We start from the raw sequence: 16,077 nt of genomic DNA, 5'->3' as shown, positions 1-16,077 counted from the left end.
TTCTGCTCATACTTTAGGTTGGCCTCTAAGCAAACCTCTAATCACAGGTATTAAACTTTGGCGCGTAACTCATCCTGCAAAGTTTGTGCTACAGACATGATGTCTGAAATCATGTGGTTTGTTTACTTTTCTAAATGATCAGACTTACAGTTTTTACATAACATCTGATAAAATGTGTGAGAGAAAATCCTGCAGACTTGCAGTGAATGGCTGAAATGTCAGTAATTTCCACTTCTAAAAGATTTTAACCACTTTCTTTGATTTTATTTTGATGCTTTTGTGGCTCATACAGTGTCATTTAAGAGAATATGGATCTCTTAATTGAGGAGGAAAAACGCCTCCTTTTTATTCAAGGCCCAAACTGAGCAAAATATGCGATTTTAGAAAGGTTTTTGAATGATACTGAAAGGTAAACAATTGTAAACTATCAATCAGAAGACAGAAAGCGTGTAGTAGATTGTGTACAACAGGTTTTGATCATGTTGATAATTTAGAGCCCTTCAAAATTTGCATACCAGATATGACACACTAGGCTTTTTATGGATAATATTTACCTATGAGGAGTTTTACATGTTGTTGTTATTATTAATAGCAGCTCTGCGAATAACAGAAAGCCACAGTTGCTTATCGATGGTGACATGGTTCTTAGTAAAGCGGCATGCTGGTAAACCACAGCAGGACGTCCCAACCCTCAGCACTCTCACCATAGTCATTGTGTCTGCATCTAATGACATCATATGTCCTCTCCCCCCCTGGAAGTTATTGACTGCGACGTGAGTGGCACTTGCTGGCACATGCGGACGGGCGCGAGGTGCCAACTGGCGTTCCCCGTGGAGATGTCTGGGTGCCAAAATGAAGGGCAGACATTTCCGTTGTTTCCTCTGCTATTCATTCCCCAGAGAGCGTCACATGTGCCTCTCATTTAGCGCGATGAGTTCATGAAAAACACTGATTATTTAGAGACGGAGCAGCAGACAGACGGAGTGGATTACAAAGCACGTTTTTTGAAATGGCAGATTCTTTGGTAGCAGAAATGCAGAGTCATAATTTGTAACGAAAATGTTATTGTCTGTTCCTCATTTTTTAAGGATGATTTAACCAAGTGAAATGAAACCTTGCCCATATTTTTGGTCACATCTGAATTTTGCCTCCAGGTTCTCCCTTGCTGCTCTTTGCTAACCGACGGGACGTCCGGCTGGTGGATGCAGAGGCGGGCCGGACGGAGTCCGCCGTGGTTGTCGGTGATCTTGAGGATGCGGCCGCAGTGGACTTTCTCTTCTCGGAGGGCCTGATATTCTGGACGGACGTCAGTGAAGAGGCCATAAAACAGACCTACTACAACCTCTCTACTATCTGTAAGATCAGTGTTTCGTGGTTTGGAATTACTGTAGATGGCAGTCTGTAGTTTTTTTTTTTTTTCTGTTTGTATTTTAAACATTTTTAAAAGAATAGATTATCTAATATTTAAAATATATCTATTTATCTAATATAATTTTAAATATTTTTGAAAAATGTCTCATGCTCACCAAGGCTGCATTTATTTGATCAAATAAACAGTAAAAACATTGATATTGAGAAATATTATTACAAAAAACTATTACAAGAGGTTTTTTTGTTTTCATGCATTTTAAAATGTAAAAATGTATTCCTGTGGTGGCAAAGCTGAAGTTTCAGGATTGTTGTTTGATGAATAGAAAATTAAAAATAACAGGATTTATTTGAATTGTAAATCTTTTGTAACATTATTATAAAAGTCTGTCACTGTCAATTTTGATTATTTAGTACATCCTTGCTAAACAAAACTATCCAGACTCCAGACTTTTTAGTAGCAATTTAATAATAATTAAAAATAATAATAAAAGTAGTGGGATCTTTGATATCCCCTAAAGCTAGCAATAGATGATGAGAAAAGTAATCTAAAAATGGGCAAAAATGTCAGCAGCGATAGCCTCGTGGGCAGCGTGCCGATATATTGCACCAATGCGCTTTGGGCATCCTGCATTGAGTCCCAGCTCGTGGACCTTTCCCAATCCTATCTCCCCTCTCTCTATCCCACTTCACTTTCTGTCAACTAACTGTCCTATCATAATTAATTTTAATTTAATTCCATCAATTAAATATCCAAAATCAGCAGTTAAATAGTCAATGTTTACAGACTGATATATAAATAAAAATAATATTGGCAAATAACCGCAGTCCTTCCACATATTCAAACTGTGCATGTGATTGGTTATGAGACAGCTGAGAATCAATGCCATTTGGCGTCATTTCTTAGTCATGTAAGACTGTATTTTAATATTAATTCATTTTTGAGGGCAGCAATCCCACTGTAGAACAGCAAAAATGTTGTATCATTATCTGGAGGCAGAATGAAACATTTAAGGAATGCTTAAACTGATAATACTGTTGTGGAACTGAATGGAGGCCTTGTTTTTCAGCTATGAAGGAGGCTACACTGGGCAGAGGGCAGACGGTGGTAGTATCAGGTCTGGATTCTCCCGATGGCTTAGCCTGCGACTGGCTCGGACACAAACTCTACTGGACCGACTCTGAGACGAACCGAATCGAAGTGGCCAACCTGGACGGCACCTCACGTAAGGTGCTCTTCTGGCAAGACCTCGACCAGCCCAGGGCTATAGCGCTAAACCCTGCTCATAGGTGAGTCCCTTCCTCTCTGCTCTCATTTCCTCTTTCTCTCGTCCCCATCCTCCATTCAGTGGGTGGTCTTTGCATACGTCCTTCCACCCTTGACCCCCAGCGTTCATTAATGCGTGGCCTGGTTGTTTATTTATAGGCCATTAGAACTTCCCTCCCCAAAAGGGAGATTGGGATGCAATGTAGCATTCAGGCTGTTTCCTGTTGTTGTGCGGTGTGTAGATCCTGCATGACAAACCTTCAGTCTTCTGGTGCCGTGTGTCCAGCCCGAAGTAGATTCCACTTGTGTGTCCTCTCCGACTTTGCTGGCGAGTTGGCGTGTTTATATGCAACATGTAACTTGAGTTCTGAGAGATCGCTCTCACTCGCATTACTTAAGCCCTGGCTTAGCTTGTACGCACGTACTTGGCTTGAGACATGTTAGGTAATGTGAGTCACTGTCTGTGCCGTGTCTTATAGTTGCGGGATTGTAACTGTTTAAGAATGATATCAGTGAATTACATTTTTAAGGCTTTTTTGTCTAGTTTTTGTTGTGATTTATTCTATTTTTGGCAGTGCAGTTCACTCCTGTCATCTGTCAAATAAAACAACATCAGTAATAATAATAACAATATTATTAATTGTATTAATAAAGTAAAATAAAGTAATAATAGTATTTTATCATTAAAATATTGCATAGATTTTATTTTATATTTGATTTTATATTATTTTTAACTGTATTTTGTATATTATATATACATATTTCTCTCTCTTTTTTATATATATATATATATATATATATATATATATATATATATATATATATATATACACACACACACACACACACACACACACACACACACACACACACACACACACACACACACACACACATAGGGGTGTAAATCGGATGGTTCATCACGATACGATACCGATTCTCATACCCAGCGATACGATATTTGCCGATACCTCCAAAAAATCTACGAAACGATTACGATTCGATGCAGGAGTATATCGATCGATATTATGTACCTGTTTTAAACAACCATCTACATTTTTTATAAACTCACAAATGCAACCAAAATATATAACACGAACATAAATCTGAAATTTGCACATCCTGTACCTCAATTGGGACATTCACAAAAAAAAAAAAAAGTGTGTTTACTAGGATATTTGCCAAAACGCGCATTTTGATGTAATTTTGTCTGTATTTATTCATCCATGCTCAAAAAAGTGGAAGAGAGCTCAATTTAGTATTCGCGCAGTGTAGATACAGCTGTCTGTGTGTGTGTGCTTCAGATGTGTGCACAGAAACTTCTCACACAGCGCTAGACGGTCCTTATATCGAGTCCTGATACGTGAGTTTGAACGAGAAAGCACGCGTTGGCGGTAATGCATAGACGGACATTGGGTGAAAATGTAGACAGTGCCAAAATGAAGGTGCCTTTTTATACTATAGATATCGATATTTTACGTATAGTTACACCCTTACACACACACACACACACACACACACATATATATATACTGATTAATTAGACATGTATAATGTAAATATATATTGAATGTATTAAATTACTAAATATTTAATTAAATATATAAGTATAATTAATGACACAATTACTAAAATAATCACTGAATATAAAAGTGATAAATAGTTATTCATATATTTATGTCCAACGTCAGTTCAGTTCACATACAATTCTCAATTTGTTTATGTATTACACGTTAATATTTCAATTTGAATCTACATTAATACTATGAGAAGACTATTGTTTTTTTATTTATAATATATGTTCTTCAACCTTTCTTTTTTATGTTATATAGAGTATGTATACATTTAGCATACACTCTAAGGCCCAATCCCATTTCTACTTCCCTATCCCTTAGCCCTACCCTTTCGTGTTCACGTGAAGGGGTAGGGGTGTCTCGATTCTCTTTTGGTTGAAGGGGTAGGGATAAGGAGAAGGGCCAGATAGCCCTTCAAACGAAGATTTTTCGGGACCACACTTCAAACAAAGGGGTATGAGAATTATCAGCATAAACTGGCTTCAGCGGCAACATGGCTGCCCGAGCAAACAAAAAGACACACAAATATAAGCATTATTGGCATTAATAAAGATTTTAATGAAAAGTAATCATTTGATTTATGTTACATTCAATCGCGAGTTCATATTTACGGTCATGTTATTCAAAGAAATGTTTGCAAAAAAACGCTAAAGTTTCCATATAATTACTGACTGCACTATAGTGCCACAACATATTTTCATGTCTGCTCAGGGCGATAACCACCATAGACATTGAGGGGGGGGCTAGTCCCACCAATAATTAGAAATCGCTTGTAGGAGCTAGACGACGTATTATGACGTGTGACTGTATAGTAGTGGTGTCCCAATTCTTAGGGGAATATTTTCACCCCTACCCCTTGACACTCTGGTAGAAGAAGGGGTATAAAATGGAGTTGGATTGGGCCTAAGACAAGTGAACAAAAACGACCTTGATAGTCAGTCTGTTTACGGTCGTGACGGCCCGAGTTGAGGTTAAAAAAATCTAAATGCACTGCTGCTGAACTGTGCGTTTCACATTTTTATCATCCACCTAGTTGCGAACACAAGGCTTTTAGCTCATTCTGTATTTATGACACCCAAGAGCTGGAACATTTTTCCCCAGAATGCATTTCACTTTGTGCGGTGTATGATGAAGACATTAAAAATGGAGCCAGACACTGTTCCTGGCCTGTAGCCTAAAGAAACACATCCATACCGCTTGCTTTTTTTCAAAACATTAGCTGCCTGTTTTGTGAAGTTCATTCCGTTTAAAAGACATTTTCAGACCGAGAGATCCATTCTCCAGTTACACTGCAATCCGAAAGATAATGTCTGGCATTTTTGAGCAGACATATTTAATATAAGCTTTATGCGCTTTTATTTTCTTATTGTCACCGCCTGAGAGCTTTGAGTTGAGATTTACCGTGGAGATCCAATACCTCTGTCGGGCCCATGCTTCAGATCACAGAAAGGGGGGCTCTGCTTTTTACAACCCCCTCAGAGTGAGAGCAACCGCATGCAGGGGCCCCTGAATTATGTTTGTCTGTTCTCAAGACACGTTCATTGTTTTCACATTCTCCAAAAGAGGCTTGGGAGGAGTGAAAAGATGAATTACCATCAGATGAAAAGAATGGATCTTTGTTATTTATTGCTGTGTTAAGTTTGCTGACTCTTCTTGAATTTTAAAGTATGATCAAAAAAATACCGTTCTTATAGCCAGACAGGCATGGCACATCCAAATATCTGACAAAAGTGTTTTATGTGGAGTTATATAGCAAAGATGTACCTGGTATTTAACGATTGGAGACGTTCTGCCATCTTCTGCAGACATTCCACAATCTCCTTTCATTGGGTGGCTCCAGTTGATATTCTCTGTTGCGTGGCCAAGCGTCAGGTTTATATCTGTGTATAACACAGACAAAATCACAACAAACTCGCTTGCACGCACTGCCGACGCTGGTTGTTTGTTTAATGTGAATATCTAGTTTTGGTGGCAACAGCAAAATGAGACTTAGCTTCACTTTTTCTAGCACTGTTAAGCTACTTTGCCTTCTTAATGTTCATATAGATTGACAACATTGTACTCTAAACAGTAAAATATGTAGAATTTTGGTTATAATTATGGCAAAAGTGTACTACACTCTTTGTGTTAGCATTAGTGTTATCTTTCTGAAGAACACTTATCTAGCTTTTAGCAGGTGTAAAACTATGAAGTGTTTTTAGAAATGTGCTGATAATCATATTAACATTATTATATACATGTAATTGTAAACTAAAGTTAAAAATGTAGCTTCCCAAATATTTAAAGCTGCTGTTAGCAGTATTAGCCGTTGCGTTAACTTCTGCTAGACATAAGGTGAAATCTCTGTGCAATTTCAACCCAAGCAACTTCTGTTGGTCGATGCGGTGAATTCATCTGACCAACTTGAACCCGTGGGGAAATTTCACCTCTTTGAAGGCAAAAATTTGACAAGAAAATTGTAAATGTGCACCTTTAGCCATTAAATTATACCATATAAATTCTCCTATTTGATATCTGTAGCTGTGGTGCTTAAAAGGCTATACATTTAAACTTCTCAGAGAAGTTTCTTAGACGGTTGGTCAATTAGCCGACCATTCTGACTCATCCCTTGCTAATAAGTTGCTAAATTTGAATTCAAAGTCCCAGTTATGAACCTCGCTACAGTGTGACATTCGAAGAGTTATTGTCCTTGTTACAGCCTTCTGCAAAACCGTTGTTCAACCATCTCTTTGTTCTGTCAGCCATCAGATTTCGGCAGTGGTGTAATGCTGAAGTTCCTAATTGAGAAAAATGCAGCACAATCGTTGGAGCCACAGGCAGGCTAATAGGATGCATCTCAGGGGAGGAAGGGCTGGTTGAGTTTTCATGCTTGGTCTCCCTGCTGGCATGAGATTTGATAAGTGTTTCTGTTGGCGACACGCTTGCTGTCGTAGCTTGTACGCTACAAGTAATCACGGCTTCCCCGGGCGAATGCTTCCCTTTATGCGTATTTTCTTTTTGTCAGTTGTCTTTTTTCCTCTTTTTGGTCTTCATTCCCCTTTTTTTTTTCTCCTTTAATTTCAAAAAGGTTTGCTTTTTTGTGTTGATTAGACAACTGGATGGCATTTTGACACGCATTATGGATATAGTTTAGCTGCACTTCTGTAATTATAGTTTTTCAGTTGCGTCATATTCCCTCACAAATAGGCTATACGTGACCTACAAAAATGGCTAGACTCACACACATGATGCTTTACAGCATGAACAGGGCATTGTTCTGGTTAAGGAAGGCATAACACAACTTAACCATTGCTGATAAAGGCAGTCCATACCATTTAACATTTCACTGAAATGTCGTCAAGAAAAATACCACAGTTTCTCAACTGTGCTTAAGTTACAATACACATCTTAAGTAATTCCATTTTGCGAGTTTGGTGTGCCTTTACCTATGATAGCATTGGAGTTTTTAGCAGTTTACTCAAAGTGTAATTATCATTTACTCACTCTCATCTCTGTTCTTCAGAGGTACACCAAAGGAGATATTTAGCACAATGTTATTGCTGCTGTATTCCTTTGAAAATAAATGGTAACAGCGCCTTCAAGCTGCAGCTTGTTCATATAGCTTGCACCTTATGCTCCAAGTGTTCTAAAATTATAAAATAGCATTGTGTTAGAAAAAGACAGAAATTTAAGCAACTATGTAGGGCTGGGCGATATGAGCAAAAATTCATATTTCTGTATTTTTTGACTGATTCGCAGCATACCGTATATATCTCGGTATTTTGTATTTGGATTAAACAAATAAAGTGAATCTATACAAATAAAGCAGGTAGACATATATTATGTGCAAAAAAAGGGTTAAAATCACATTGAAAAGTTAGAATGTAGTCTAAAAACAAAAATAATGCTTTTAAAGCAGAAGCTAAATTTACTAAACTAAAAATAAAAAATAATAAAAGTGTTTTTGGGGGTCGAAATGCTTTTAAAAAATTTTTATTGTGCAATGTTTTTGTGCTTGTTTGTAGAGGTGCAGTATAATAAGTATTAAATTATATGAATTTTTATTAATTATTACCAAACAACTAAATAAAATAAATATTCCCATCATAATATTTACTGCAAACCAAGCTGCTCTGAGAAACTGAAAACAATGAATTGTGAGCTGCTTGTGTGTAAATTAATACAGTGACGTGCTTCACTCTGAAACACACAGCACATATATTTATGACATGATTATTTGAGATTTGATAATGCCAAATTTGATAAGCCATATCACAATTTTGTGTTGTGTATAAATTCATCTTGCAGCTCTAGATTTATGGGTGAATTATTCCTTTTACACCGTGTTTTTATATATATATTTATATATTTTAGGTTAGTATGGCTAGTTTACAGTCCATTTCTTTTCATGCAAACTGGAATTGACTGGTAGTATTTCCTGAACACACAAAAAAGGCTTTTTTGCCAACAAACATTTTTTTGGGAGTTTGCTTTGGTTGCTGTGTTGTGTTTCTCCCATATGAAGTGTTTCAAGCGAGACAGGCTCTGGCAAATATATAATGCTGATATGGTTTGCTTTGAAAACAGCCTGCTCTTGAAACGTTTGTTTAGTCTAACTCCAAATCCATGTTGCCTAACCTTGAGCAGCTTCCAGTCAATACTTAAACCGTTGCAAACATCTCCATGTCATGTTGTACTTGAGTTTGTTTGTTCATTGTTACTGATTGCATGTTATACTTCTTGCAAATACGGATGTGAAAACTATATATTTTCATTGTCTAGTTGGAGGGTTGACTGGTTGACTAGTTTTCCCTTTGTTTTCTCTGGGATAATGGAAACCAGCTGACTGACGCCTGTTTTTTTTCTTCTCAGGTACATGTATTGGACTGACTGGGGGGAGGAGCCAAGAATAGAAAGGGCGGGAATGGATGGCAGCAGTCGGCAAATCATTGTCCAAAAACAAATCTACTGGCCTAATGGACTGACCATCGACCTCGAGGAGCAGAAACTCTACTGGGCGGATGCCAAGCTCAGCTTCATCCACAGGGCCAACTTGGACGGAACGGCTCGGTCAGTTTCCTCATTCTTTCACACTTATTCTCAATTCATCTCCTTGTATTTCTTTCCCTTTCCCATCCGGATTGAAGCCGAATGGTATGGAGTCTGTGGCCCAATCCAAACACTCCCTGCACGTAGGCCTGGTTTGAGACCCCCCTTCCCTACTTCCGCCCACTCTTAACTTGAGATGACCTCCGTGCCATATACCACTGTAACCCGATCCCGCCTGGCATTATGGGTATGATTCGGGCCCCCAAGCCAAAGGGTTACATTTCCTTTTGTGTGTGTAGGATTTCGTAGCAACTTCAATAAAGAAAGGTATGTCGGACCCTCTGCTATGTTAAGATTTGCATTGCTAGTCGATCTGCAGGAGTCGTATGGTCTGGCTTGGCCTGTAGTCCAGCAGACGTCATTGAAGGAGGAACCTGACCTATATCTGGAGACCAGAATATCATGGAGACGTGACGATTGATTCCTTCATTGTTTTAGAGTAGAATTGAATTAAATTAAGTGTCATTCCTACTATACCAAATTGGCATCAGTTTAAAGCGATGTAATTTTTTTTCAAATTTGGTTAAAAAGAAAATTTAAACACAATTTTAATAATCATTGAGTCTTGCATTTTTAATGGAATACTCATTCATATAGTTGTCAATATGAAAAGGTTTTTTATTATTATTTATTAAATTGATTAAAATCTTAAATTTACACTTAAATTAATGCATTTATAATTTACATTTTCAGAATTTCAATAAATAATAGATTGATATGTAATATTATTTATTAATTTATTATAATATTAAAATAATAGTCAATCTGAAAAGTATGATTTATTTAAATTATTTTTAAATTATTTAATTAATAGTTGGTTCCTTCATTTTCAAGTCATATCCTCAGTCTTCAATAAAAAAAATATTTTTTTCTGTTTATTGCTTGTTTTTCACAAAGTTTTCATGTTTACTCTCAATTAATAATTTACTTTGTTTGGTTATTCTTTGCCCACATTTGTTATGTAAGCTGAAAAACGGCACAGGTCTTTTGGACTGAATCAGATGTGAGTAATAGCAGTTGTCGTACATCTGTGGATCAGTGGTGCGCACTTTATTCTGGTCTCTTAATGACACTCGTGGCATTAAGCAATTAATTTAAGGTTCTGCTGTTCTCACACAGAATTGGCTGAAGAATAGACGCTTTGGAGGGATTCTGCTCAGTGTCACGTCGTAATATAAATTTGTTAGCGCTTTTCTTCAAACACTTGCACTCGGTTGTTTTTAAAGTGGTCATATGAAGCTTTTTTGAAGATCATTATTTTGTGTATTTGGTGTAACAGAATATATTGACATGATTTAATGTTCAAAAAACACATTATTTTTAAAATACTGTACATTATTGTAAGTCCTCTATGCCCCGCCTCTCTCAAACGCTTCGTTTTCTACAAAGTCCCTCCTTCCGACAAGTGCAGTCTGCTCTGATTGGCCAGCTGTCACAGTGCATTGTGATTGGCCGAACACCACAAGCACTCGTTGGAAATGTAACGCCCCTTTCCATAATTACGAGCTTTAGCTTTCTAAATAAATGTAAAGACCATTAATAATGTCCTTAGTTTTACCATCAGTTCAAGCCCGAGAGGGGAACAGAGTCGCGTGACAGACACAGTGATGAAGCTCGTGTTTGCACCAAGGTTATTTTCGTAAACGAAAACTAAGACTAAAACTATTGATGAAAAAAACAATTTCGTAAACTGAAATAAAATAAAAATTTCAAAATATTTGAAAAACTAAAACGAAACGAAACTAACAACAGTTATTGAAAAATGAACTGAAATAAAATAATAATTAACAAAAATAAATAATCGTTTTCGTAATCATTATCTTGACGGAAAAATATATAAGCTGTGTGACAGTTTAGGGAAATGCCTGTCAAGGGCACATCATGCACATGGGGTTATCAGACGGAGAGACGCAAAGCAGTCTGCACGGGTCCTGTTTGGTAAACGTGCACCAGCAGAAAGAGACTTTGACCAGCAGTACTTAACAGAACACCCGACCCATTATCCTACAGCAGCACTAATTTACTTCTGTACCAGACCAGAATTGTTTGACACAAAGATCGCGAGTCGCGACCCGAACCACACCCGCATTAATCTATCAGGTAGGCAAAATTATTTATTTTCTCATGTAACACAAGCAATCAAACCAATATTAGGCTTCCTAAGTTGGTGCTTTGAAGAAAAGCAGACACGCAGCGCAACATGATAATTAACAGAAAAAAAGATGAGAACGTGTAAACAATACAAAACTTAGCTTGTGATCACTCTGCCAAACTCTGCCAAACTTTCGAACAAATAAGCATAGGCTAAATCACATCATACACACGCTTGTAATTCTTCATAAATAAAGAAAAGAACATATTCAAATATGAGCCTTTACTGTTAAATGCAATTGCCGTTATTGAATTTCATTATGATTTCTGCGCGGCTGTTCACGGAAAAGTGAGCTAGACACAATGGTTACAATATCATGATTATGGTTAAATAAGAAAAAAGACATTATAACCAAATTAGTCTACATTTATTTTAAATATCTCAACACCATTAGATATGACATTAAGCACAACTTGTGTAGATTTATTTAGTAAAAAGTCTTGACTGCTTCCTTTGGTATACAGTTGTATAAGTTTCCCATCTAATCAATCTCAGCATGCGTTAATTTTGTGTCGCTAGACTTAAATTATGCCTACGTCTTTCTTTGGCCTTCGCTCGGGAATTGTTCTGTTGATTCTGCTAAACTTTAATGAAAACTGAAACTAAAACTAAACTATATGAAAACTAAATAAAAATGTTCACAAAATAAAAACTAAACTTCGCGCAAAACTCCGCATTTGAACAGTCAATAGCAAATACTTAAACTAATAACACAACATACGTACAGTCGCTGATTCAGAAGCGCCAGATTGTCATAGCAAAGTCAGAATTACCTCCTCTCCTAGGTTCACGAAACGGTCATACATAAAATGCGTTGCTGTTCTGTTGTTAGTAATCTTAATGATTCCTAAAGGCCAAATAAAGTGCTTTTGCTTTCGCATAGAAACACAGTGTCTCCCTGTCATGGCTGCATCAACACTACTACGGTTACTGAAACCACGCCGCCTTTCTTTGCGTGAACATTTGGGTGCCATTTAAGCAAATATTTACACATCGTGACGTAGACATGTGGGGGCGTGTTTGAACGAGCCGTTTTAGGGGGCGTGGCAGAGTCTTTACTTTGATAAAGACTATCTCTTTGGTTTTGAGACTTAAGTCTTTGCAACTTCAGGGGTCTTATCTATGCACAATCAGCTTGTAACACTCCAAAGAGAAAGCAAAACTTGAAATCGCATCATATGACCCCTTTGAAATAAAAGAGCCCAAACACCTTTGTTTAATAGATTTTTCAGTTTGCTGGCTTCAAACATCCCTGTCACTACCAAGAGTGTGTCAAAAGCTGTGAAAAATCTGTTTGTAATTACCTTTCCAGAGTGCTGACCCCCCTCCACCACCCCTCCCCCATTCCGCCGTTCATCACACGCTATTAAAAATCGGGAGGGTGAGCAACATGTCAAGTCCAACTCTTCCATACACGCTCACCGACTCCCCCGACCTAACCAGGAAAATTTATCCCCTCTCGACCCACTACTGCTCTGTGATTGATGAGCGACGCTTCTCTGAATACTGCAGCACTACGGTTCTGAACACTTGTTGCTTTGATCCGCTCCAGTTTATTTATGTCTGGTTGTTCAGAAGGCCGCCGTTCGGCCGGACAAACGCAACACGTGGTGCTCCGATGGACTCCAAGGGAACTTCACTTAATAAGGGCAGCTGTGCCGTTACAGAACGGGATGACTCCCTACTAACGACCGAAACAGATGCGGTCTTACAGGTCGATGACAGCCTGATTTGTTTAATTCCCCCCTCTTCTTGGAAAAGAAGTCCTACGGGCCCCCCAAAGGGAGGGGGGGTGGTTTGGTTTCGCATGAGCTCCAGATTTCCTGAAGGGTCTAAAAAAGACCTCAGTCCTCAGTTGATGATGTTGGCTTGTTGTTGTGGTCTTAAATTCCCTTTCTATATGTCTTTTGGAAAGGGTAATACCTGTAGGCCTCTTATGTCTTTGAAATTAAGACATGTAGGACAACCGGAGTCCCTAACTTACATTTACTGGAATTAATTCCCATATAAAGAATTCCGACTGGATTCATAAAGCAAGCTGGCTTGGAATGTGTGTTCCCTGCTGAAAGACTAGACATTCCAAGCTGGTCCAGGCTGGTTTATACCCATCAGTGCTGGTCTAACTTGTGAATTTTGGTCAGCCAGAGTGTTTATGAACACATGAAACCAGCTGACTGATATATTTTATTTTAGGATTTTTTTTGGAAACTCTGATACTTTTTTTTTTTTTTTTTTTTTTTTTTTTAGATTCTTTGATGAATAGAAAGTTTCAAATAACTTTTTGTAACATTAATATAAAATATCTTTACCATCACTTATCTGTTCTAAAGGAGAAAAGATCTATTATGCTCCTTTGTACAATATGTAATATAAGTCTCAGGTGTCCCTAGAATGTGTCTGTGAAGTTTCAGCTCAAAATACCCCACAGATCTTTTATTATATAATTTTGAAAATGCCTACTTTGAATGGAAGCAGTAACGCGCTGTTTTTGTGCGTCTCTTTAAATGTGAATGAGCTGCTGCTCCCCGCCCCCTTTTCCAAAATAGGGCTGTGCTTTTACAGCTCGTTCCTCAGGTACTCTGCTGAAAAACATCTGTTTGGTTTTGATTATCATGTATATCGCACTGAAATCATGCGTTTTAAACCATATTAGTTTAAAATTCTCATGCGGTTTTCTGAGCACACACATCTGAAGCATGCGCTCAGAAAGCGGCTGTCACGCGACATTTGAGTACTAAACTAAGTTCTCTCTTTCATGTCTTATTGCACTTAAACTCAAATAAACACAAGTTTATGTTAAAAACACAAATGAGTTACAAAAACAGTCAGTTATGTCTGTTACGACATTGTCGCTTGCAAAAACACAATGGTGGTGCCATGGGTGGAAACGTGCAGATTAAGGGGTGGTAATATTTGAATAAGATCCCCTTTCTATGTTACAGGGGGAGCTCATTTTTTTCACAAACTTGGAGAGAAGGGCTTACCAAAAAAAAATTACCGGGTTGTTCGTTTTCTGGGTTTGTACATGCCCCGATGTCCTGGGTTTGTACAATTGACCCGATTGTAGCAATTAAACATGAAAAAAGTCAAATTTTCATGATATGTCATCTTTAATGCATCCTTGCTGAATAAAACAGACCTCAAATTTTTGAGCTGTCGTGCATCACTTTAAAAGCATCTAACATCCAAAATGCAACACATGTTGATCATTTAAGTGGGGTGTGTATTTACATACATATGTGTTGACGCTTACAGGGAGGCCGTTGTGGAGGGTTCCCTCACTCACCCATTCGCCCTCACTCTTTATGAAAAGACGCTCTACTGGACAGACTGGCAGACCCGATCCATCCACGCCTGCAACAAATACACTGGAGAGAAACGGAGAGAAATTCTCAGCGGCATTTACTCGCCGATGGACATCCAGGTGCTGGGCCAAGAGCGGCAGCCCAACAGTGAGTCTGCTCAGGAACTCACAACACTAGTTGATAGATGGTTGTGTTTTTATCAAACCAGAAAAAAATACACATTTTATCCCTGGACCCATAGGGTTTAAGTGCTGGCCCTAAGATTCAGACTGATTTGAAGCTCTAATACACATCAAATTTTCACAAACGGTAATCTTCAATGTTGGGCTCAGGTCAGTTTCCCTCAAGAGATCCTTTACATTCCATGTTTCATTTTTTAGGTCGTTCTTTCAGCACTTACTGTACTGTCTCTTTGTAAAAGTGTCGGCCTTTTGGCCCGTGAGGCAATCTGGGGAGAATAGTTCTCAGGGAATGAAATTTTTCAAGTGTCCTGCATTCCACTCTGAACAAATAAACACAGTTCCTCAGTGGAGACGGGGAACAGTCCCAGCACGATCCCACCCCCACCTTATTCTGTGTGTGTGAGGATGTGGGTGTGGATTGCTCCGAAACATTTAACAGCCTGCGAAGGCCCCACTAGGTAAGTGTTTGTTGTGTTGGAGGTAAGATAATAAAGAAAGGACAAAGCAATCATCATGCAAACAAACAGTGAAGATCGAGACCAGTGATTTCAACCAGGGTGGTTCAGGCAGGTTCCAGTGGGCACTTGGGAATTTTGTTTTGTTTTGTTAAACCTAAATATCTAACATAATAGAGAAAAGCAATTGTAAAATATTCATAATACTGCTAATAGATTAAAAAGACGAAATAAATGTTAAAAAGGTGAAATGTTTTTTTTTTGTTTTTTTTTGTTTTTTTTTTCTAAAATCTCTTATGCTCACTAAGGCTGCATTTATTTAATAAAAAATATAGTAATAGAATAATGTGAAATATTATTGCAGTTTAAAGTAACTGTTTCTATTTTATGTAATTTATTCCTGTGATGGCAAAGCTGAATTTTTAGCAGCCATTACTCTGCTGCTCAAAAAACTTTTATGCTTATTAACATTGTTAAAAACAGTTGTGTGTATACTTTTATAATAATATATAATCTTTGGTCAATTCAGTGCATCCTTGGAGAATAAAATAATTTCTTAAACAAAAAAAAAAAGTGTGGATAACATAGCAGAATGTCATAACAAATTGTTGATTAATAATCATTTAATTAATTATAGAGCATTATTTATTTTAATAATATTATAATGTATAAAACTACTTATGTTT

At 37.6% G+C, this 16,077-nt stretch overlaps 1 protein-coding gene across 1 annotated transcript in view; it reads left to right on the top strand.

Moving 5' to 3' along the window:
• Positions 1–16,077, top strand: part of lrp5 (low density lipoprotein receptor-related protein 5) — a 77,592-nt gene that overhangs the window by 8,892 nt on the left and 52,623 nt on the right. The window contains 4 exon segments of the mRNA XM_058766885.1: positions 1,155–1,355; positions 2,439–2,658; positions 9,061–9,258; positions 14,705–14,901. Coding sequence (XP_058622868.1) covers positions 1,155–1,355; positions 2,439–2,658; positions 9,061–9,258; positions 14,705–14,901 — 816 coding nt within the window.

This window comes from Onychostoma macrolepis, chromosome 25 (assembly GCF_012432095.1).
Source record: "Onychostoma macrolepis isolate SWU-2019 chromosome 25, ASM1243209v1, whole genome shotgun sequence".
Classification (NCBI taxonomy): domain Eukaryota; kingdom Metazoa; phylum Chordata; class Actinopteri; order Cypriniformes; family Cyprinidae; genus Onychostoma; species Onychostoma macrolepis.
Note: the sequence above shows the minus strand (reverse complement) of the source record. Positions and strands in the feature narration are given on the sequence as shown.